Genomic DNA, 21,306 nt, shown 5'->3' on the forward strand with positions numbered 1-21,306 from the left:
GAAGGGAGGATTATTATTTCCATTATTCCTCATTATTGGTTAAGACTTCTGAGAGTTGCAATCCAACATGTGGAGGGCCACAGATGCCCTGCTGATGCAGTAATGGTACAAACTTGCCCCTGCAGTGCTTTCCCAAACTACCATCTCTGTTCAAATTTCAGACACAAGGAGGCTCCAAGTTTTGAAACTTTACTGAATACAAAAGTCTGATCATAGTGATCAGTGCTGCATTCACCATAGGCTTGAAAAGGGATCAAAACATTCAAATGTACAAAAGTCACCAACACCTGGGCTGTGCAACACGCTGATGCCTGGCTTCAAGCCTGGCCCAGCTGCCACCTTGCAGTAGTCAGGTGCAGTCTACCTGCCAGGCACCATAAACAGAACTAAGGGACACCAGCAGCTTCCTAGCTCCAGGTTACTAGGCACAGGGCCATTATGAGTCACAAGCAGATAGTAGACCCAGGGGCCTGGCTTGAAGAGGTGGCAAATGGCAGCTTGACAAAAAGGGCAGTATGTGTGGTCAAGGGCCAATTGCCTGGGAGATGGTGCAGGGATGGTAGGATTGCTTGCTAGGATGGTAGATTGAAGGGGAAAGGGGAAGAGATAGGAAGCCACCTTCACCTTCCTCTTTTTGGTAACACTGTTCTTAGGGTACTTTGTGCCTATGGAAACAAGAGGCAAGCCCATCCTGCAACAGAAACCATCCTGTTGGAGAGAGACAACTACACTGCCCAGCTTACCAGCAGTAAAGGAACAAGGTGTCTGTTGGCCTTTGCCAGATAGGCTGCATGCCACAATAACCCAGGAAGCACTCAAGTATTCTGAATGAACGTTTGTGTGAAACACCCCTGTCTTACTAGAGCCCAAAAATGACAGCCAGGGCCCAGCAGGGGACAGCACCAAGCCATGAAAGGAGGTGGGCGGTGGCCAGACCTACTGGAGCTTCTGCTGGGATGAAGTTTTTCTCAAACTGGGCACAAGTGAACCACCTTGATAGCTGGCAATTGGCACAGGACCATGCCATGCCCTAAAAGAAGGGCTAAAGAAGGCAGTATAGTCTTGTAGGCTGCAAGGAGGAGGAGAAGGAGGAGGAAGAGGAGGAGGAGGAGAAGAAGAAGAAAGGACAGATACTGTACTTCTGGAATCTGTTAGGGACATGGCCCTGCAAAATAGTTCAGGGAGGGGATGGGCTCTGCCAAAGACTGGCACATGTCTTCCACTCCTCTTGGACACCTTTCAACCAGGAATGGGGCTTGGTTGTGCCAGAACCCTCACGCAGTAAGCCAGGCACTGTAACACACTCAACATTCACTCCCCAATCTGTGAAAGGGCACTGTGAAGAACCAATTAGTGATAAGGAGATGGGTTCCAGCCAAAGGCCAGGGCAAGGCAAAGACCTCTTTCGTGGCCTTTCCCCCCATCCCCACAAAGGAGGCAGACAGGTCCTCCGAGCCAGGACACAGTCCTCTGAACCAGTCAGGGCTGGAATACACACAGCTCCTCATGCATGGGGCCATGGGCAAGGCCAGGCAGCAAAGAGTCAACCCCGAGGGGGACGCGGGGGTGGCCGGCCAATCTCCACGGTTACGTTGGTGTACATGGGACGGCGCAGCTTCTCCACCAGCCGGTACTGCAGTGAGCCAATGCCATCGCGTTTCATGGTCACCTTGGTATTCTGAATTTTGGTGAACCTGTCGGAAGAATCAAGAGATAATTTGATTTTACACACAAAGCTTGGCATTAACAATTACGCTTAGACAAGGTGCCTTACTTAAGAGATCACAAATGAACAATTTGGGTATTTCTAAATAACATCTCCAGCATATGAAAATTTCTGAATCTAACTCCATTAATATTGTATGGGACTACTAAAATAGAATTGTTTCCAGACAACTAAACATCCAGAATGCATTTAGAACTGTATGCTAGAAAAGCTACCCTCTCTGTTTTCAAGTAAAATGTGGATGTACTTCTGACAGACAGGGTATTATGAAGCTGGGATCACTTTACAGTTTTCAAATGATCCAAAATGGATACCCTGGTAGGTGTGGCACGTCTTGGGTCCTATATCAGAGGCTGAAAAAATATCTTTAGATTACAGCTCCCAAAATACCCCAGGCAGCAGGTTTACTGATCACATTTATGGGTAAATTATAGAATTGCAGTCTAAAAGGCTCTATTCTACATAATGAAAATTCTAGATAGCAAAAAAGCACAGGAAGCATTCTCCTTCCTTGCCCAGCATCTGTACAATAAATGCACCTGGTTTATGACCAGGATCCTTAATCCTAGTCTACAGTTCATTATAGTAAAAGGGAAGAACTGAAATGGCGATGAGACTGGAAAAAGGACATCACACACCAACAGAAAACTGGGAGGCTGTATACTGCACAAGACAATTTCAGAGACATACTATAGCAGGAAACCTACAGCCACAGCTGAGAAAATAAATATTTGGCAGAGGCAATTGATGGCACTGATGTCAGTGTGGTGGTGATTCTAGGATCTGGGCTGTAGTTCAAACTTTAAATGAGCTATTCATAGTGCTGAATCTATTCTGAAGATGGGTTCCAGTACCTTGGATATTTAAACTTGTCTCCTCTGATTTGGAAGGTAGCAGTTGCCAATTTCTGGGCCTGAAATTTTCAGCATTTCCCATACAAAATAGCTATTCCCATAGAGGACTCTGGGAGTCAAAGTCCAAGGCCTAAATCCAATAATTAGTCCCATCTAGAGTAGACTAATGAACCTAGGAGAACTTAGTAAATCTACACTTGAATAAACTGCAATGATTCAATGGCTCACTCTAGTTGGAACAGGCAATTCAAGTCTTCTAAAGTAACGTTTCCAGCTATGATTGTGGCTCTTCCTATGTTTTGCATTCTAATTCCCAATGGCGTCAGGGTAGATGAGAATTAGAGTCCACCAACTTTTGGAAGGCTACATATTTGTGTACTTCATGTGCAATGCTTCCTAATAAATGAAAAGATGTTTAGGTTGCAAGTGGATTACTTAGCTAGCAGAGGATAATGTATGGAGGCAGTATTGGCTCTCTCACCGTTGGGGATTGGGCTCATTGTGCCGGTCACGCTCATGCTTGATCATGCGATAACGCCCAATGCGGGCATCAGGACGGGACACTTTCATGCCATTCAGCGAGATTCTATGCAAAGAAAAATTGCAGCTCAGAGAGTTGTAAAATTGTTGGTTTCGAACATGCTCATGCTCTGTTCTTACTCAAAGTAAGGCAGTTATAAGTTCCTCACTTTTCACCCATCAGCCATCTTCCCACTCCTAGTTTTCAGAGCTCTGGCTCTGGTTGTTTCTTTTCTGTTAAACAGCAGTCTGCCTACATACTCTCCTGTTCCAGATGTGGTAACATCATTCTAGAAAAAATCACTATTATGTGCCAGCATTTGTCATTTGTGCACGTATCCCAACTCACAAGAGAACACTACCCTGCCCCCTCCAGTTCTCACCAATACCACATGGAAGAGGGATTACATGCCTACTACAACCAACCTGTTACAAACAAGCACTGACCAGATTGGGCAACACAGCCTCTTACGCACCGGTTAAAGATGTCGTCATCTTCCCCACCCCAGCCCCAGTACTCATTAGGGAAGCCATTGATCTTCAGAAACTGTGTCTTGCTCAGACCAGAGACACCTCCAAAGTAGCCAGAATATGGCAGTCTGCAAGAGACAAGTAGAAGAGATGGAGATCAGTCAAGTTTAGGAGTGGGTTTAGGAGTATAGAACCTGGACTCTCCTGATGCTCTTTAGAGTCTCGCTTCCAAGTCAACCATTGTTCCCACTGTATCAGGACCTCCCTGAATCCTTCCTAGTTTTCTATTTCCTTAACTAGACTCCATTTCACAAGATGCCATTTCACACGCATTTACTTGTCAAATGGGCTACAAAGTGAAATCCATGACATGCGAGTGTGGAGAGCAGACACGGACCACTTGCTACAGTGCATTCTGAGCCCTGCCACACGCATGGTGGAGGACCTTGCTCACTGCGACACCAGAGGCACTCCAAATGGCCTGCTGCTGGTCAAGGGAGATCTAGTATAATGTCAAGTTTTTGACTTTGTGTGTGTGTGCTTTTTTAATACTTTATAATTGTACCCTCAGGTCGATAAATAAATACTTGCCAAACTAAGCAAGACAGGGTAGGCTGCACTTTACAACATGAAATATTCAATGGAAATCCAACCCCTTCATTATATCAGCAGCATAAAAGGATTGGAAATGCTCACTCTGCCATACAGTGCCACATCTCTGGACACTAATTTCATATAAGAGACAGCAAAAACTTAACTATTAAAACTCTATAAATTGTTTGGCAAACTGAAAAATGTAGATCCAGAAAAGGAGGAAAAGTTCATATACAGTACTGGATGGTTATGATACCGGAGGCCTCACAATTGTTGTTGGATTATAATCTCCTATTGTTCCCCTAACTAATGGCCAACACATAACACCATCCCACAAGATTCAAACCACAAGAAATTATAGTGTCTTCTTCTTCTTTTTTATACCCATCCAGAGAATCCTCAAAAGGGAAATTTAAGTTTGCAGTATTCCTAAGAAAGGATATGGACAGCAACATCCACATCACTTTGATTCCAACTAAAGAATTTCAAAGGGCTGGTGTCTCAATAAAAGATCAAAGAGCATGAAGCCGTAACTTTAATTCCTAGTACAGCTGACCAGGTGATATCTGTGTCAGATTCTCAACTGCTGATTTTGAAGATAACTAAGAGCGGTATCCATGAACTGTTTGGTACTGCTTACTCTAAAGTAATGCATATGGTAAGCTTATTGGAGCAATCTAATTCAATAGCCAGTGCAATTCAGAGCATTTGACAAGGAAACCTCCAGTTCACTCACTCACTCACCGGAAACCAAATTTATCCATAGCGACAGCAAAGTGCCTGGGTTGGTCATAGCAGCGATATAGATTCCTATCGTCCATGGGCACAAGGTCAACATCACTGAAGATGAAGCAGTCATAGCTTTCATCATCTCGTAGGGCTTCCAGGAAGCCCACATTCAACAGCTTGGCTCGGTTAAAAGTATCTTCGCCAAACTACAGGGAAAGATCATTAAGAATATGGTCAAGCCCTTTCCCATTATTCTTTCAAGAAACATCTGCACGGCCTCTCTCTGATTACTTTTCTTTTTTCTAAAATGGGACCTTCCTTCAATGATTTTGCAAAATCCCACCTACCATATTTCTGAGCAGAGATCACGTCAGACAGCAGGCCTGAAATCAAGGTAAAATGAGGGAGCATGTAAAACGCATCAGTTTGGCCCTCCATATTTTTCCTGCTACTGCGGTGGCCATGGGTCCCACAGTAAGTTATCAAAAGGCCCACATAATGCTTGCCCCCAAAGCAGGAAGATTTTCTTTCAGGGTGAGTAGTCTCTTTTGTGTGCTTATAAGAAGGAGGGAATTTTTCTCAGGGTAGTCAGTTGGTGTTTCAAGCCAATGATGAAAGCAAACAGCTAAAGATAGCCTGAGTGACTTCCTCTTCTCTTTCTGACACCCCTTTTCTCTCTTTTTCTGATACTCTCCTTTTTCTCTCTCCACCACACTGTCAGGGAGGAACAATTGCTCTTAGCAGAGATTTGTAGCAACTACTTAAAAGTTTTTCATAGAATCAAAGAGTTGGAAGGAACCACAACGGCCATCCAGTTGAACCCCTTGCCTTGCAGGAACACCCAATAAAACCACTCCTGAGAGATGGCCATCCAGCCTCTGCTTTTGATACCAGTCTGCATCAAATGTAGCCATCAGGCCACAGGTTGCTCATCTCTGCTCAGATTTTCAATCAAACAAAGAGGTCAATATCCATAAAGATGCACCTGCCTCTGCCAGACTCCTCCCAAATTGGCCAGAAAGTGTTATGTGCTAAATGTAACCATCTTGGTTTCTCACTCCTCCAATATCATTTCTCCCAACACACCTGGTTAATGATATAGATGCCATAGGACACCTTCTGGCGCCGTAAAATTGGATGCAGGTAGTGCAGCCAGTACTTGAGGTGGTGCTCCCGGTGGCGGAAAGGGATGAGGATGGCCACCTTTTGGCGAGGCACACAGTCAGGAGGTGAGTACTTGCCACCCTCCTGCACATCTGGGTTCTCTCGCTGCACCCTCTCCATGCTCATTGGAGAGCCGAACTCAATAAGGAGCCGGCCCACTGCAGGAAAAAGGACACCATCAGTCAACCATGTTCAGCACAGCCTCGTGGACCAGACATCTTAAACAAGCTAAGTCACTTTCAGTAGCCAGGGTGATAAGGAGATTTCCAGAGAAGTTCAACAAGAAAATCTAAGACCCAGACCTATCAGGCACAGAGCCAGCAGATAGTTGAAGCACAGTTAACCCACATTTCTAAAAAACAGATTTTATTTATACATAATTAGCTGACCTGCCAATGACCACTGAAACTTATTCAAAGGTGTTCTAAGAACCAAACAGTAGGCACAGAAACAGTTATAGGACAGGATGCAATCATTCATTTAACACAGTGTTTCCCAACCTTTTTTTGGCCATGCCCCATCTAAAAATCTCTAAAATCCTGTTCCCAACACACACACACACTCACCCAATATATATTTCTTATTCAAAAAGTGAACTCATTTTTGTTAGCAATTCGATGGTATGTTTGGTATCCTTTTGTCATAAAGGGAGACAGGCAACGAAGCTAGGTACAAAACTTCCGCCTGTGTAATTTGGGACATTATGGCTGACATCACTTGTTGATGGCTAATGATGTATCAGTGTATGTTCTTTCTGTGCTTATTATCTATTCAAAAGATTATTTTCCCTAAGAAATAACTCAAGTATTTTAAGAAGCCAGCAAGATATCAGGAAAAATTGCAGGAATGGAAAATGCAAGATCTCTATGCTCGACTGATGGGTACCAATTTTTGCTAATGAATACACTCTGCGCTTGATAAAGTAATGAAATAGAACAACTACCAGGTGGGCAGTAGTACTATTTGAAGCACAATTGATTTGAGTAATTCGGCCATAATGTCCCAAATCACTACTGACCAAGAAGTCATGAGTTCGAAGCCAGCCTAGGTCGGATTGAACATGCACTGACACATCACTAGCCATCAACAAGAGATGTCGGCCATAATGTCCCAAATTACACAAGGGGACGTTTTGTACCTAGCTTTGTTGTTGACCTAAGCAACCTGAAAGATAGTTGAATCTGTTGAGTAGGAAATTTAGGTACCGCTTTATGCGGGGAGGCTAATTTAACTAATTTATTACACCATAAAAATATCCAGCAGCGTGCGGAAGAATGAGGAAGTACTTCATCAAGGACTCGGTGTCACAGTGGATGATGAAGCAGCAGCTCCCTCTGCGGCCAGAATCAAGCATACTCTCATGAAGCTGGAAGCTGGAAAATGTTAAGTTGCCTCTGTGTCTGTATGTCTAATGGCATTTAATGTTTGCCATATATATGTACATTGTGATCCGCCCTGAGTCCCCTTTGGGGTGAGAAGGGCGGAATATAAATACTGTAAAAAAATTCAGGGTAACTGAAGTATCCAACTTCATTGTGTGTATTTGGTGAGAACATGAGGGAATATCCTGTCATCTGACGTTAATTTTCTTGTGGCTTATAATCTTTTTTTTTAAAAAAAATCATACACAAAATTGACTTACCTATGAAAGTAATAATTGTGCTTTGGATTTTTTCACATATTTTTTGCTGCACCCATATACAGAATAAAAAGATATTTTATATATTTTGTATAACTTTTAATGTTAAAAGACCACTGAGAGGTGTCAGGGTGATTGGAATAAAAGTTGCCTCAACTTTTCTGTGCTCATGCACTCTCTAGTTAACCCTATGCTCTCACCACTCCTCTCCATTGTCACCAGCTGATTGTCGTGTACATTCTGATTTTAATTTTTAAAATGTGTTTGTCACAATATATATTTATATAATGTACACAAGATGCCTAGAACAATAAAAATGCAAAATCATCACCGTTAATAACTAATTCTTGAACTGCCTTTCTTAAAAATCAAATGTCCTTTTGTGGTCCGTGTGTATTGGGAACCGGGAACTTAACCAATGTTCCAGGAAAATACTAAATGACTGTCTACATTTTTATGGAAAAAGCTTGGAAACATTATCGTTTTGAACTACAATTTCCAGAATCATCTAGACAGCATGAGCTGACTCAAGACTTCTCAGAATTGAGTTCTGGCAATTGAAATCAATTGTGATCTAGATCTGCAGCATGGCAGCCTGTTTCTTGTAGTAATCATTTGGTAGGCAAGAATGTATAAAAGTAAAATCAACTTGGCATTAGGAAAGGAGAACCCCTTTAAAATCCACTTAGGACTGAAGATGCTCTTAATAAGCCTTAAGTGCATTGCCCACCAATGACTATCAGTAGAGTAAAGAAGACAGTCTACTTCATGTGTTATAAGAGGTTTGCATAAGGAAGTGGAGGATAATGCATAACAGCATCACGAGTAACCTTTCTCCATCTCTTTATAGCCCATACACATAAGTCCTCAAACCTCTTATTTTAGGACATACTGTAGTTTGATTTTCAAATCTCTTCCTGAAAACATGCCAAGGGATTCTAAAAGTTTTAACACTCATCTCCATTATCTTTCTAGGTTTCGAATCCTGTCACCAGGATCTCAAACCATCTGCTACTGTATTTCACCAATTCAAAGGCACACTTTTTCCTATTTCACAGGCTCCAAAAACGTGGTGTGTTTTACAATCGATCACACCTTTGATTCTCAGATTTTGGAGGGCCCTAAAATGGGGGGAAAGTGTGCTTACTTTGGAGGGAGGAAGAACCCCAGTCCCAATGGCTTTGTCAGACCTCATCATTTTGTTCTCAACCTTTGCCAGCTAGCTGTTTGCCAGTCTGGTTGAGCTAAGCTGCATCACCTGCTTCCCTGTCTCCCTAATAGGCCCATAGAGCTAGGAAAAAAAGAGTAATGCAGGTAGGATAATTTTTGTGCTGAAACAAAAACAATGTATTGTGCATGCTGAGTAAATTCTAAAAAATATCATAAGAAAATCATTTTTCAAAAATTGAACCTTCAAAAAAGGAGCGCGCCTTCCATTTGACAGTGCCTTAGCTCTGTGAAATATGGTATATTATCAGTATGAGTAATTCACATGTGTGGAGTCCTGTGTTTTGTGCAGCCAGCAACTAAGGTAAAACCATCTAGGAAACCCATGAACACAGCTTTGAGTTCATTGAATACAATAGGGTATTACACATTTTTCCAAAGTTCTGCTTGGAATAAATTGCATTGCAAAGGATGGTTCTGAATGATTTAATCTGGTCTCATCACTGTGTCCTTCACAGAATTTAATCCACTTTGGCAAGAATTGAGGCAAACGAAGATATGGAGGAAAGATGGCAGCCTGGAAGGTCAGAAAACGAGGAAGATAAGGAAATATTACTATCTGGTAGAGAGGTGAGGGGAGAAAGGCTGCTGTCTGAAGTATACGAGACTAAAGACTATCTACTTACTGAAATGTTCACTCAAAGCAATCTTCAATTTACTGGCTTTGATCTAATACAACCCACATATTTCCACATCTTGACTACAGGACTGAGGTCTGAAAAGGGTATAGGATTCCTGGGTTTCTAACGCCATGCTTGTCTACGAGATTCCAAGATCTTCCAGTTACCTCCTGCCTCTAAAGCTAGAGGCCATCTGTCATGTTGTATAGGAAGGAAGCCAAGATAGAAACCAACAGGTGGCAAGCAGATAAGAGGAGGGGACTTACAAGGGGTAAGTAGTGACTACAAGGCTCCCTGCAATCTCACCTAGGCCAGGAGGCATCTCTGGACAGGGTGGTAAGGGCTTCTCGGTGATGGTGCTGTTGCTTCCAACAGACTTGGCACTTGGGGCCAAGAGCTCAGAGCCCAATGGCCCAGCGGTGCCATTTGGTCGAGAGACGTTGACATAGGGTAGAAGAGTGCGAGAAGACGAGTTGCGCACATTGAAGCGGCTGAAAAAGTCCAGCCGCTGAGCGTAGACATCAAAATAGAGAATCATGATGATGAGGAAGTGCAGTAAACATAAGAGCAGTACAGCTTTGCAGATCCTCTCCAGGGTCACCCCCACCAGCAATCTGCTCATCTTCTGGGCACAGGCCAGCCAGCATCAGGGGAGCACAGAGTAGGAGGCTCTGGCCCAGGCACCAAGCCTATGGGAAAACAGAAGAGCATCAGGAAACACACCTCTCCCAGTAACAACATTCTCCCCTGCCCCTGAAATGTATTTCTTCAACACCCTTACCAATATATCTGTACATATATACACAAAAACTGAACACTGTATACCATTCCAGTACTGTTAACTGAGGAAAGTAGATTCTATTCGATGACAGTACATCAGTTGAAGTCTCACAAGACCCCTTTCTTCTCTTCTGCCATTTTTTATATGTAACACAATGACAATTAAATGTTGGAGTATCTTTTAAATTAACATATTTGTTTTGGGAGGAGCTTTTCTAGATTACACTCCACTTCTTCAGATACACAGGGTAAAGTACCTGAACTTCAATTATTTGTGCATGTAAACATTGGCCTTTCTATGGATTTTGAGAGCATTCTCTGGGTGAAACTATAACTATCTGCATCCCACTCTAATCATCTTGCAGAATCATTGCACATGCTTATGTGATAGATATTGATTCTAAGCTATGTAGACAAGCAATTTCCTCCTCATAGCTCTGCAGATAGTTCATCTCCTTCTGTAGAGAAATATTGGCAGCTGAGCAAATGCACAGTCCATACATCCAAGGGGGTATTAAGAATGAAAAAGCGGCATCCCACTCAACACTAATACCCTACTTTCTCTGCTTGTAACAGCAAGAGAATGTGGTGGACTCCCTTGAATATGCGAAAAAGCAGGCATGTAGTAGAAACCCAAAATAGAAAATGTGCCCTTTTCTCAGAATGCATGCCGGGCCTCTTCTTATCTTTGCAATGACAGCTCCAACAATAGCCAGAACAAGCTCCTAACATTTACAAGTCAGAGGGTTCCCATACAGACCCTTCCACTCTGTATCTAGTTCCTCTCTGAAGCTAGTCATCTCTTTAAGCCCTTCTCCCTTTCAAAGATCTACACTGCTGGCACATACAAGAGAGAACAGATCAATCAACCTTCATCACACCTCTTCACAGAAATGGCTCCTTTTCTACAGAATTTGGAAAGAAATAATTCTCAACATGACCCATATTTGAAAGGAACAATTCCACTTTCACTCTGAAATCCTCGCATCCCAAGCTGCGAGTCCCACATTTTTGTAGAGAAGGGGGAAAAGTGGGGCAATAAGGCACAATTACATATGGGTAGAAAGCGTCTGATCATATCAGCTTGATGTCACTCACTTTTTGGGAATGAACTCACAGGATAATAGCAGAAAACATTTAGAAAGAACAGAATACAGAGAAGGCTAGGACTCACAAACTTGGCCTACCAAGTTTCACCTAGTGACATGAAGATGGCTTGCAAGCAAAATGAAGTCACTGTAAGTGAGGCATCAGTCTTGATGAATAATCTGCTCTTTTGCTCCTCTCTATTTGAAACATTAGGCAGTATAAGAAAAAGATTTTCATGCTAGCAGGATTATGTTAGATCAGCCTTCCTTTGATATTCTACAAATGTTTCACCCTGCATCACTGGCTAGGCTACTCACTATGTTGTCTGGGACTGATGGAAACTCTAATCCAAAATGTATGGAGGGCACCTTGCTTGAAAAGATTATGTTAGATGGGGAAAACTTAAAAGTGGATTAAATCAAACACAGGACAGCTGAAATGAGAAGTTTCACTAGATTTCCTGCTGTTATTGAAAGGAATAGGAGTTTTCAAATCACACTCCTTCAGGCAACATAGAAAGGTACTGAATTCTCACTTCAATACAGAGAAAAATTATAATAAGCTTTTTAATTCTGCTGACTAAAATATTTAACATGTCAAACACAACTGTACTCACAATATATTTGCTAGCATATCTTAATTTCCTGAAGTCTCTCTCACTTTGAAAATAAAACAGCTGAACTATTGCAGTTTAAAGGTTTCAAGGGGAAGAAATCAATCTCCTTACTTGGAAATATGAGGTGGGCAGAGAAAGACGACAAGTGGAGTGTCGGGTTTCTTAGATGAAATTGTAGGAAAAAATTTGGAAGCAATTTCCCTTTTCAAAAGTTGTCTTCACAAGAACAATATCTCCATACTAATTTTTACACCTCCATTACCCTGGGCTCTAAATTCACAGTTACCAACAGTTACTAGCTTACTCAGATCTAATTTACATAAATACCAGAATGATAAAACTTTTCCTAAACAACATCATTTAGCTGCAGATTTAATGTCTTCCTGGATAGAATGTGTATACATATAAATATATCATTTTCTATGTGTTGGAAACTTTTATAGCAACTGTAATATAGAAAACATAAATTAAAGGAACAGGCAATGAACAGAACAACAACAATCCATCACCACATCCAGATACAGCTTTTTTCAACTCTTGTACTATAAAAACTGTGAAAACAGCAGTGTGAAGAAGAGGTTTATAGAACTCTGCCTTTCTGGATTCCAAGCATACTATTGCTTCTGTGTATCTGCATTACACAGTTATAACCATTTGATATAACTTTAACCATCATGATTCAAATCTACCCAATCCAGGGATTTATGGTTTGATGAGCTACTTAGGTTTTGTTCATTTGTTTGATTTTGCTAGAGAGCTGTACTATAATGACTGCTCTAGCAAAGAGCTCTAAATATTATAGATTGTAGGGTGGAGACACAGTAAAATTATAGCAAACTACTAGAACGACATAGTGCTGATGCAGTCATGGGAGACTCTAAGGTTGTGGAGAAAGCAATAGAAAGTTGGGGGGGGGATAAAGGGGGGCATCAGTGTTTGGTCAATACCATGGCACACTAAGTAAAGATTAGAAAACAACACAGAAAGGAAGGAAAGAGCTCCTGCATCACAGCTGAACCAGTGTCATACTCCTACATAAAGACCACATAACTATTTAATAGCTAGACATATTAGAAAGGCAAACTCTATAATCTCAACAGGGGTCATTTTTCATAACTAGTATGGCATCCCACTGCTTTCCAGAGGAATAAACTAGCTTCCCTGTCACCATCACAAAGCACAACATGACTGAAGAAGCTAATATACAAATCAGGGGGTCATTAGCCACTCTCCTATCTCTAGAACATTATCTCGGCTGCTGAAATGAGTGGGGGAAATAAGTCCAAGAACTAAAAACATCCCAGGTCTCATGTCCTGCCTCCCATCTCTAAATTCTGTCACCCTTTGGTTGAGTATGTAGCTGGATATCTCACTGCACAGAAGAGATGTGCAAAACACAGGTTAACGTAGCTGGGGAGATGAGCTTTTGCAATGTTAACAATCCACTAATGGAGCCAGGCTGCAGCTGGGCTGCTCCTCGGCTGTGAATAATTTAACTTGAAATCCAGCCTTCTCTTCTGCTGACAATCATCATAGAGCAGAAAGCAATATTTATTTCATTTGTTGGCATTTACAAAGACTCAGGTTTCAACTGAAGTCAAAAACACAGCCATGAGTCAATAATGTCCCAAGCAAACCCTTCTTGGCATATGCATTTCAGCTTATTGTTTGGGAAGGCACCTATACATGAAAACATTTTGTACCAGCATATACAGGAAGACACAAAGCAGCGAGGAACCCTCTGCTTTCCAGACATACATCTTCCAAGCTACTTTTGGATACAATCATCAAGCGAAACCTATTCGGATCCATTTCCCATATGACTCTCAAGGGGCACAGGAGCATTTGGCTTCAAAGAAACCCATAAGCAAAGAGCAATGCCAGGAAAGATACAGTATGTTGCTGCTAGCCAAGTTTTTTGCCCAGTTCATCCATTGCCAGCAACAAAACCATTCTACTCTGGTGGTGAACAGACTTCAGGCCTGACATTGGCTTTTTATTTCCAAACCCATGATCCACCAACCGGAGAATTGATACAAAAGACACCATAATCAAAGAATTCTGAGCTGAACAATCAGAGTGAATGCAGCTTACAGTCCTTCTACCCCAAAATTAAATCCAAGATTTCTTTAATGCAGTTTGAAACCACTTTAACGACCATGGCTGGAGTTGCAGTTTCACAAAGTGTTTTTTTAAATCTTTATTATTATTTTAGTGGTGATTTTGTTTAATGGATTGTTCGCTTTTATGTATGTTGGACTTTCTGTCCCACATGTAAGCCATCCAGTATCCCTTCGGGGAGATAGTGACAGGGTATAAAAATAAAGTTATTGTTATTATTTTAGTCTTCTCTGCCAAAGACTTCTAGTACTTCACCAAACCACAATGACACAATTCCTAGGATTCTCTAACATGGAGCCATGGCCAAACAGCATTCATTCCGAACAGTGTAAATCAGGCATGAGCAAATTTCGGCCCTCCAGGTGTTTTGGACTTCAACTCCCACAATTCCTAACAGCCTACCAGCTGTTAGGAATTGTGGGAGTTGAAGTCCAAAACACTTGGAGGGCCAAAGTTTGCCCATGCCTGGTGTAGATGCACCCTTCATCTCAGCAGTTCAAAGGAGAGCAAAGAGCGACAGGCATTCTCCTGATGCCTTTGTGATGTCGCCAAGAACCAGGAGTCTCCTGCTGATCCCCCAAAATATCATCCATGGAGCGGAAGAACCAGACCTACCTCTTGTAGGGCGCTGTTGTGGTCCATATGAAGGAAGCCAGCAGCCTGTTTAGCATTTACTCACTCTGCTGCTTTTCCTTGAGTTACCTTTAGGAGGAGGAGGAACCACACTACTGAAAGCATTCCCCTCATATATTTATTCACATTGCGTGACATCTCCCATCCTAATACTCGAACAAGGCAGGCATCCATGAAGACCTGAACCCCAAAAGGAGTCATCCTGCCTAGAAATGGTGCTGTGGGAGAGGAGTCGGGGAGCAAGTCCCCCAAACACACACCATATGCCCCTCGGTGTTGCTCAAGTGGCCCAGCCACAACCCCAGCCTTCCTTGGCTAGAAACAAGCAGCGCCTTGGGGATCCTACAGGAGCCATCTTGAGGGAGGAGGAGGAGGAAGAGGAGGGTCTCCATGGGGAGCCCCTAACAGACAAGACAGAGAGACACACACCTTTGCTTGCCACACCATTACAACACACCTCAGGGCACCCTTTCATGGATCCCTCACACTCAACACCCATGGCACAAAGGGTGTCAAATCAACACCATCCCAAAAGTGTGAGGATAACAATGGCAGAATAATATCCCCCATGGACACAGCACGGGGTTTGCTACCCAAAAGGGAGAAAGAAGAGACAACAAAGGGATACGATCCAAAGGGATAGGCCACAAGCCAAGAGAAGAGAATCAAGGCGGTGAGGAGGATACTAATAAATCTAGTCAGGGTCTCAGGGGATCCTGTAGGCCTTTCGGAGGAGGCTTGGTGAGAGACACACCCAGCGCCCCCTTTTTCCCTCCCTTCCCTTCAGAGGCGCCCCCTCCATCTTTGCCTCACCGCTTTCTGATCTTCTCCTTCTCCTCCTTGGCTCTCGGCTCCCGGGCCGGGCGGCTCAGGGGACGGCGCGGCGGCAGCGGCGGCTCCCCCGGCCCCAGCCCAGCCCGGCCCGGCCTCAAAGCGGCCAGCAACGGCGGCGACGGCCCCGGCGCCCCATCCCGGGCGGCGAAGGGAGGGAGGGAGGGAGGGAGCGGCTGGGGCCTTGCTGGGGCCTGGCTCCGCCTCTCGCCTGCGCTCAGCACCGCCCAGGACGGCCCTCGCGAGCCATTCCCCCCGCCGCTCCCTTCACGCCTCGCTTTCTCCGCCCGCCCAGCCTCAAGGCTGCATCTAGAGCTGGAGGTGTCGTTTGGCGGGGCCTCAGCCCTCTTTGGTGGCCAAACCACAACCCCTTCCTTAGGCCTTTCCTTTAAGAGAGGAAAGCAGGATATAAATACAGATGATGATGATAATAATAATAATAATAATAATATTTTGAACAGTTGGATTACACTTCTGAACAGGGCGACCAAAATGATCAAGGGTCTGGAGGACAAGCCCTGTGAGGAGCGGCTTAAAGAGCTGGGCATGTTTAGCCTGCAGAGGAGAGGGCTGAGAGGTAACATAGTGAGGGCCATGTATAAATATGTAAGGGAAAGTCATAGGCAAGAGGGAGCAAGCTTGATTTCTGGAGAACCTTCCACACAGCCCTATATCCCAGAATATCAAGGCAGGAAATCCCACAATATCTGCTTTGAACTGGGTTATCAGAGTCCTCCACTCAGATAATGTAGGGTTTTCTGCTTTGATATTCTGGGATATAGAGCTGTGTGGAAGGGCCCAAGGACCCAGAACAAGGCTTCACACTATAGGAAAGGAGATCCCACCTGAACATTAGGAAGAACTTCCTCACTGTGAGAGCTGTTTAGCAGTGGAACTCTCTGCCTTGGAGTGTGGTGGAGGTGCCTTTTTGGAGGCTTTTAAGCAGAAGCTGGATTGCCATTTGTCGAGGGTATTTTGAATGTGATTTTCCTGTTTCTTGGCAGGAATGGATGGATTCTTGTGAGGTTTCTTCCAACTCTATGATGCTGTGATTCTAAGACAAGAATTCCTCCTTAGCCATAGAAACTAATTGGGTAATTTTGGGTATGTCACACACTCTCAGCCTGTTAGAAAGGCAATAGCAAACACTAAATGAATTGTGCCAAGAAAACCCATTGATAGGTTCACCATAGTTTGGAAATGCAGACACACAGATATAGTTTCTGGCTCTGGATTTGGGATAGAAGTCATTTTTTTTTTACTTTTTCAGATGTTACAGGCCAGATAGCATGCTCCCTTGATCCTGACATTTAGTGCATCTACACTGTAGAATTTTGTTTTATTTATTATGTCAGAAGCGAATTGAGGATACAGTTATAATGTATTTAAAAATACAAAGTTAAAAACTTGGCATTATACTAGATTTCCTTTGACCAGAAGCTGGCCACTTGGAGTGCTTGTGGTGTCACTGAGAAGGTCCTTCACTGTGCATGTGGCAGGGCTCAGGTTGCATTGTAGTAAGTGGTCTGTAGTTTGCTCTTCTCCACACTCGCATGTCATGGACTTCTCTTTGTGGCCCCATTTCTTAAGGTTGGCTCTGCATCTTATGGTGCCAGAGCTCAGTCTGTTCCATGCCTTCCAAGTCGCCTAGTCCTCTGTGTGCCCAGGAGGGAGTCTCTCATTCAGTATCAGCCATGGTTTGAGGTTCCGTGTTTTAACCTGCCACTTTTGGACTCTTGCTTGATGAGGTGTTCCTGCGAGTATCTCTGTAGATCTTAGGAAGCTGTTTCTTGATTTAAGGCATTGGTGTGCTGGCTGATATCTGAACAGAGGATGGGCCGGAGATGTCACTGCCTTGGTCCTTTCTTTACTGGCTGCTACTTCCCGATGGTGCAATACTGGCTAAACAGTGTAATTTCTCCGGCGGTGTAGGGCGTTGGCATCCTGTGAAAATATGGCATGTGTCATTAAGGGCCATATATTGTAGAATTAATTTTAACCACTATTGCTGAATTACATGGTAATTTTGGTTTGGTGGAGCACCAATACTTTTTGGCAGCATTACTAAAAACTTCGTAAAACTGTAACTCCCAGGATTTCATAGCATTGAATTAAATGCTATGAAATTAAAGTGTCAAACTAGATTCATTATACAGTGTGGATACATCCATTGACAATGACCACCTATTTAGTTCCTTATTCTGTTTTCCTTATGAGAAATAATACCACCTCCCATCTTATCTTGATCTGGGAACTGCCTCTAGCTATGATAGGTAAAGGTAAAGGTTTCCCCTGATGTTAAGTCCAGTCGTGACCGACTCTGGGGGTTGGTGCTCATCTCCATTTCTAAGCCGAAGAGCCGGCGTTGTCCATAGACATCTCCAAGGTCATGTGGCCGACATGACTGCATGGAGCGCCATTACCTTCCCGCCGGAGCGGTACCTATTGATCTACTCACATTGGCATGTTTTCGAACTGCTAGGTTGGCAGGAGCTGGGGCTAACAGCGGGCGTTCATTCCGCTCCCAGGATTTGAACCTGGGATCTTTTTGGTCCGCAAGTTCAGCAGCTCAGCGCTTTAACACACTGTGCCACCCTGTGATGCCTGTCTTAACCCCTCCCCCCCCCCCAAAAAAAGTCCTCTCTGTTTTTGAATGACAAGCTGTGTACAAATATGGCTGTAATTTAATGCATATTAAATGACATCTCTAGGAGTGATCCTTAAAAGTCTCATGTTTTGCCTTGGAAACCTCAAGTCCTGGGGCAATCTTGAACTGGCGACCCTAAGCATATCTTCTCTGTGCTGATGATCAGAGCTGCTAACTAGTCCCCGGTGCCATCTTTTACCTTGGAGGTGGTGTTGCCCAGGGTAACTGGCATCAACAGGGAACTCGGGGCCCATCTGGTGAAATGCAATGAAGAAGGAGGACTTGGCCTCCTTCCAAGCTGCAGCTCCATAGAATTAAAGACAATTTCGCAGAATGCCCTATGAGGACGAACGCCTGAGGAAGCCGCTGGGAATCCCACTGTAACTCCTCTCCTCGCCTCTGTATTTGACCTTTAAATGGACAGGTGGCAGGATATGAAGCTAACAGCAGGGAGCCCCATGATAGTCCTACCCCAGTTTGTCTTCACAGTCGGCAGCCTCCCCCAGAGCCCCCTCTGGACAAGGTTATTATGTGCCATACATCTGCCACCATGTCAGCCTGGATACCGCCTCTGGGAAAGAAAGAGAGATGCAAAGACAGGGTGGGATGATGGCTTCATTATGACGGCTTATGCCACCCATGGAGGCAACAGGGCCAATTGAAAGCTACTCTTCTAGGCCAGCTGGAGGATGGCACCAGTGAGAGATACTGGCTGCCAGTCCCGGAGCTGTTTTCTGTATCAGGAGAGCTATAGTTTGAATAACTATGAATGGAATGGAGCACATTAAGGAAAAGAATATACTGTCATCCCTGCACATTCACTGTTAGTTTGTTTTTTTATCTGTGCAGAACACCTCTAACTCTTGCAACATATCCCCATGGCCAATTTCCACTGGAAGCTGGCCATAAAATCTCATTGAATGACCTAGAGAATCCCAAAAGGTGTCCTGTCTAGAAACACTTCCGAACAAAGGATTTCCCCAGGCAGGAAGAAGCCAGGTCTTGAAGCTGGCAAGGCCATTAATGCTAATCAAGGTGATTAATTACAATATACGCACTGGCCTCAAACAGTCAAGAGTTCTTTCTCCCACCCTGGACCTTCCACAGATATATAAGCCTCCTTTGCTTAGTTTCCAATAGGCCTCACAACCTCTGAGGATGTCTGTCATCGATGTGGGTGAAACGTCAGGAGAGAATGCTTCTGGAACATGGCCATAAAGCTCGGAAAATACTCAACAAAACAGATGTTGTTACATATTTGCATAATTGTTGTTATTTGCCTTCAAGTAATTTCTGACCTATGGTCGCTTGAGGGTGAATCTATAGCAAGGCCTTCACATAAGGTTTGTTCAGAAGGTTTTGCCTTCCTCTGTGGTTGAAAGTATGTGACATGTCCAAGGTCACCCAGTGCGGTTTATGGCTGAGCAGGGATTCAAACGCTGGTCTCCAGAGTTATGCTTGTATGCTCAAACCACATGATGTGAATATTCAACTGTACCTTTTTACCTTTGGTAAGCTGCCTTACGTCCTAGACTGGGAAAGGAGGGCTGGAAGAATGGTGACAACGATGATGATGATGATGTACTAAGCAAGTTAGGAAGGATTTGGTTCTCCAGCTGTTCTCCAGCTGTAGCTTCCAACACATCTAGCTAGCATAACCAGTAGCAATGTGAAAAATGCACTCCAGTATCTAGGGAGCTGCACAATTCCCTCGCCAGTTCACAAAATATCTGAGTACAGTATTTTCACACTCCATTTTACCATATTTTCCTGCATTTCAGTTTGTTCTGCGATACTTTCCCTGAAGCTCCATTACCTAGCATCAGTATGCAGTGTGTATGGGATGAAGTAAAGACATGGAGGTATTGGGACAATCTTCAAAAGGGACGATCTTGGAAGGAATGGGGCAAACCTGTGCTGTGGATTTAGAGCAAATAGTTGACTATTACAGCAGTGAGACGATGTTGGATGGTGAACTTTAATAACACATGCAAGTAAGGATCCTATACATTTGGATAAAATACGGACTATTTGTAGGTATTAATTTGCAAATAATGCTACCTTTCTTATATGCAATCTACATCTACTTTATATAATGATAATGATAATAATAATAATAGTAATAATCCACCCTTTCTCCCCAGAGGGACTCAAGGTGGATTCCAGACATAAAAGGAAAAGACATTCAATGCCTGAACATAATAACAATACACCCATAATAACTAAAATTGACAACCCAACACATAAAAACAAGTTATGACTTAACAACTAAAATTAAATTATATTTTGTTTAGTTACCATATTTGTGATTTGACTTAGGGAAATTAGGCAGGGTTGATGGAATGGTGCTTGAATCCTTGATCACAGCATGATACGTTATATTGATTAAACGTAAGGAGGGGAGACTGTTTCTGCTGCTGGTAGGTACACATGTCAGGAAGGCCTTCCCTAAATAGACACAACATGCCATCCCATTGAAACATGAATATATAAACACATGAAGCTTCCTCATGTAGCATTAGGTAATGGGTCCATCTACAGTAATTGTGTATTTTCCAGACTGACACTGAAATCCAAATTTTCTCAAGATCTGCTATCTGGGATTTTTAAAAAATAAGGATATAATAACTGAACTTGGGATTTTCTACATTCAAGCATGTACTCAACCCACAATACTCCATAGCTATTGATTCGATAAATGCCTCCCATCACCAGTAGGATATTCCCAATTAAATGTCCCCAGGCAGCAAATTCTTACCAAGGAGGAAATGGGTATATGATTCGCACCCTCAGCCATCCAGCCCCACCTCCACTGCCTGCTCCAGTTTTCACACCAGCTTTCTCCCACAGCTATCATAAGATTACAAAGCATGATGCTTTGTGATGGATCTCATTATATTAAGTACACATACGAACAAAACATTTTATAAAAGAGATGACAGGACTTTAAAGGGCAACAGTTTCTGACGTGGGGATAGGTGCCACAATCTTGGTATTGCGAGGTCAAACAAAAAATTGACCTGAGAACAAATAGGCAAGGGTCTTT

General features: G+C 43.3%; 1 protein-coding gene across 2 annotated transcripts; it reads right to left on the bottom strand.

Moving 5' to 3' along the window:
• Positions 1 to 173: 173 nt before the first annotated feature.
• Positions 174 to 15,822, bottom strand: b4galt2 (beta-1,4-galactosyltransferase 2). 2 transcript variants are annotated; one of them, XM_008109503.3, is made up of 7 exons: positions 15,596 to 15,815; positions 9,850 to 10,232; positions 5,980 to 6,215; positions 4,909 to 5,099; positions 3,576 to 3,698; positions 3,062 to 3,166; positions 174 to 1,694 (listed from the first exon to the last, which is right to left on the bottom strand). In XM_008109503.3, exons 2-7 carry the CDS (start codon positions 10,163 to 10,165, stop codon positions 1,544 to 1,546), a joined length of 1,122 nt encoding a protein of 373 aa, XP_008107710.1. In that variant the 5' UTR covers positions 10,166 to 10,232; positions 15,596 to 15,815; the 3' UTR covers positions 174 to 1,543. The 2 variants fall into 2 exon arrangements, 1 of the variants encoding a protein (XP_008107710.1); XR_010005776.1 differs by having other exon boundaries at positions 1,651 to 1,694; positions 3,547 to 3,698; positions 15,596 to 15,822.
• Between the last annotated feature and the right edge of the window lie 5,484 nt (positions 15,823 to 21,306).

This window comes from Anolis carolinensis, chromosome 4, assembly GCF_035594765.1.
Source record: "Anolis carolinensis isolate JA03-04 chromosome 4, rAnoCar3.1.pri, whole genome shotgun sequence".
NCBI lineage: Eukaryota > Metazoa > Chordata > Lepidosauria > Squamata > Dactyloidae > Anolis > Anolis carolinensis.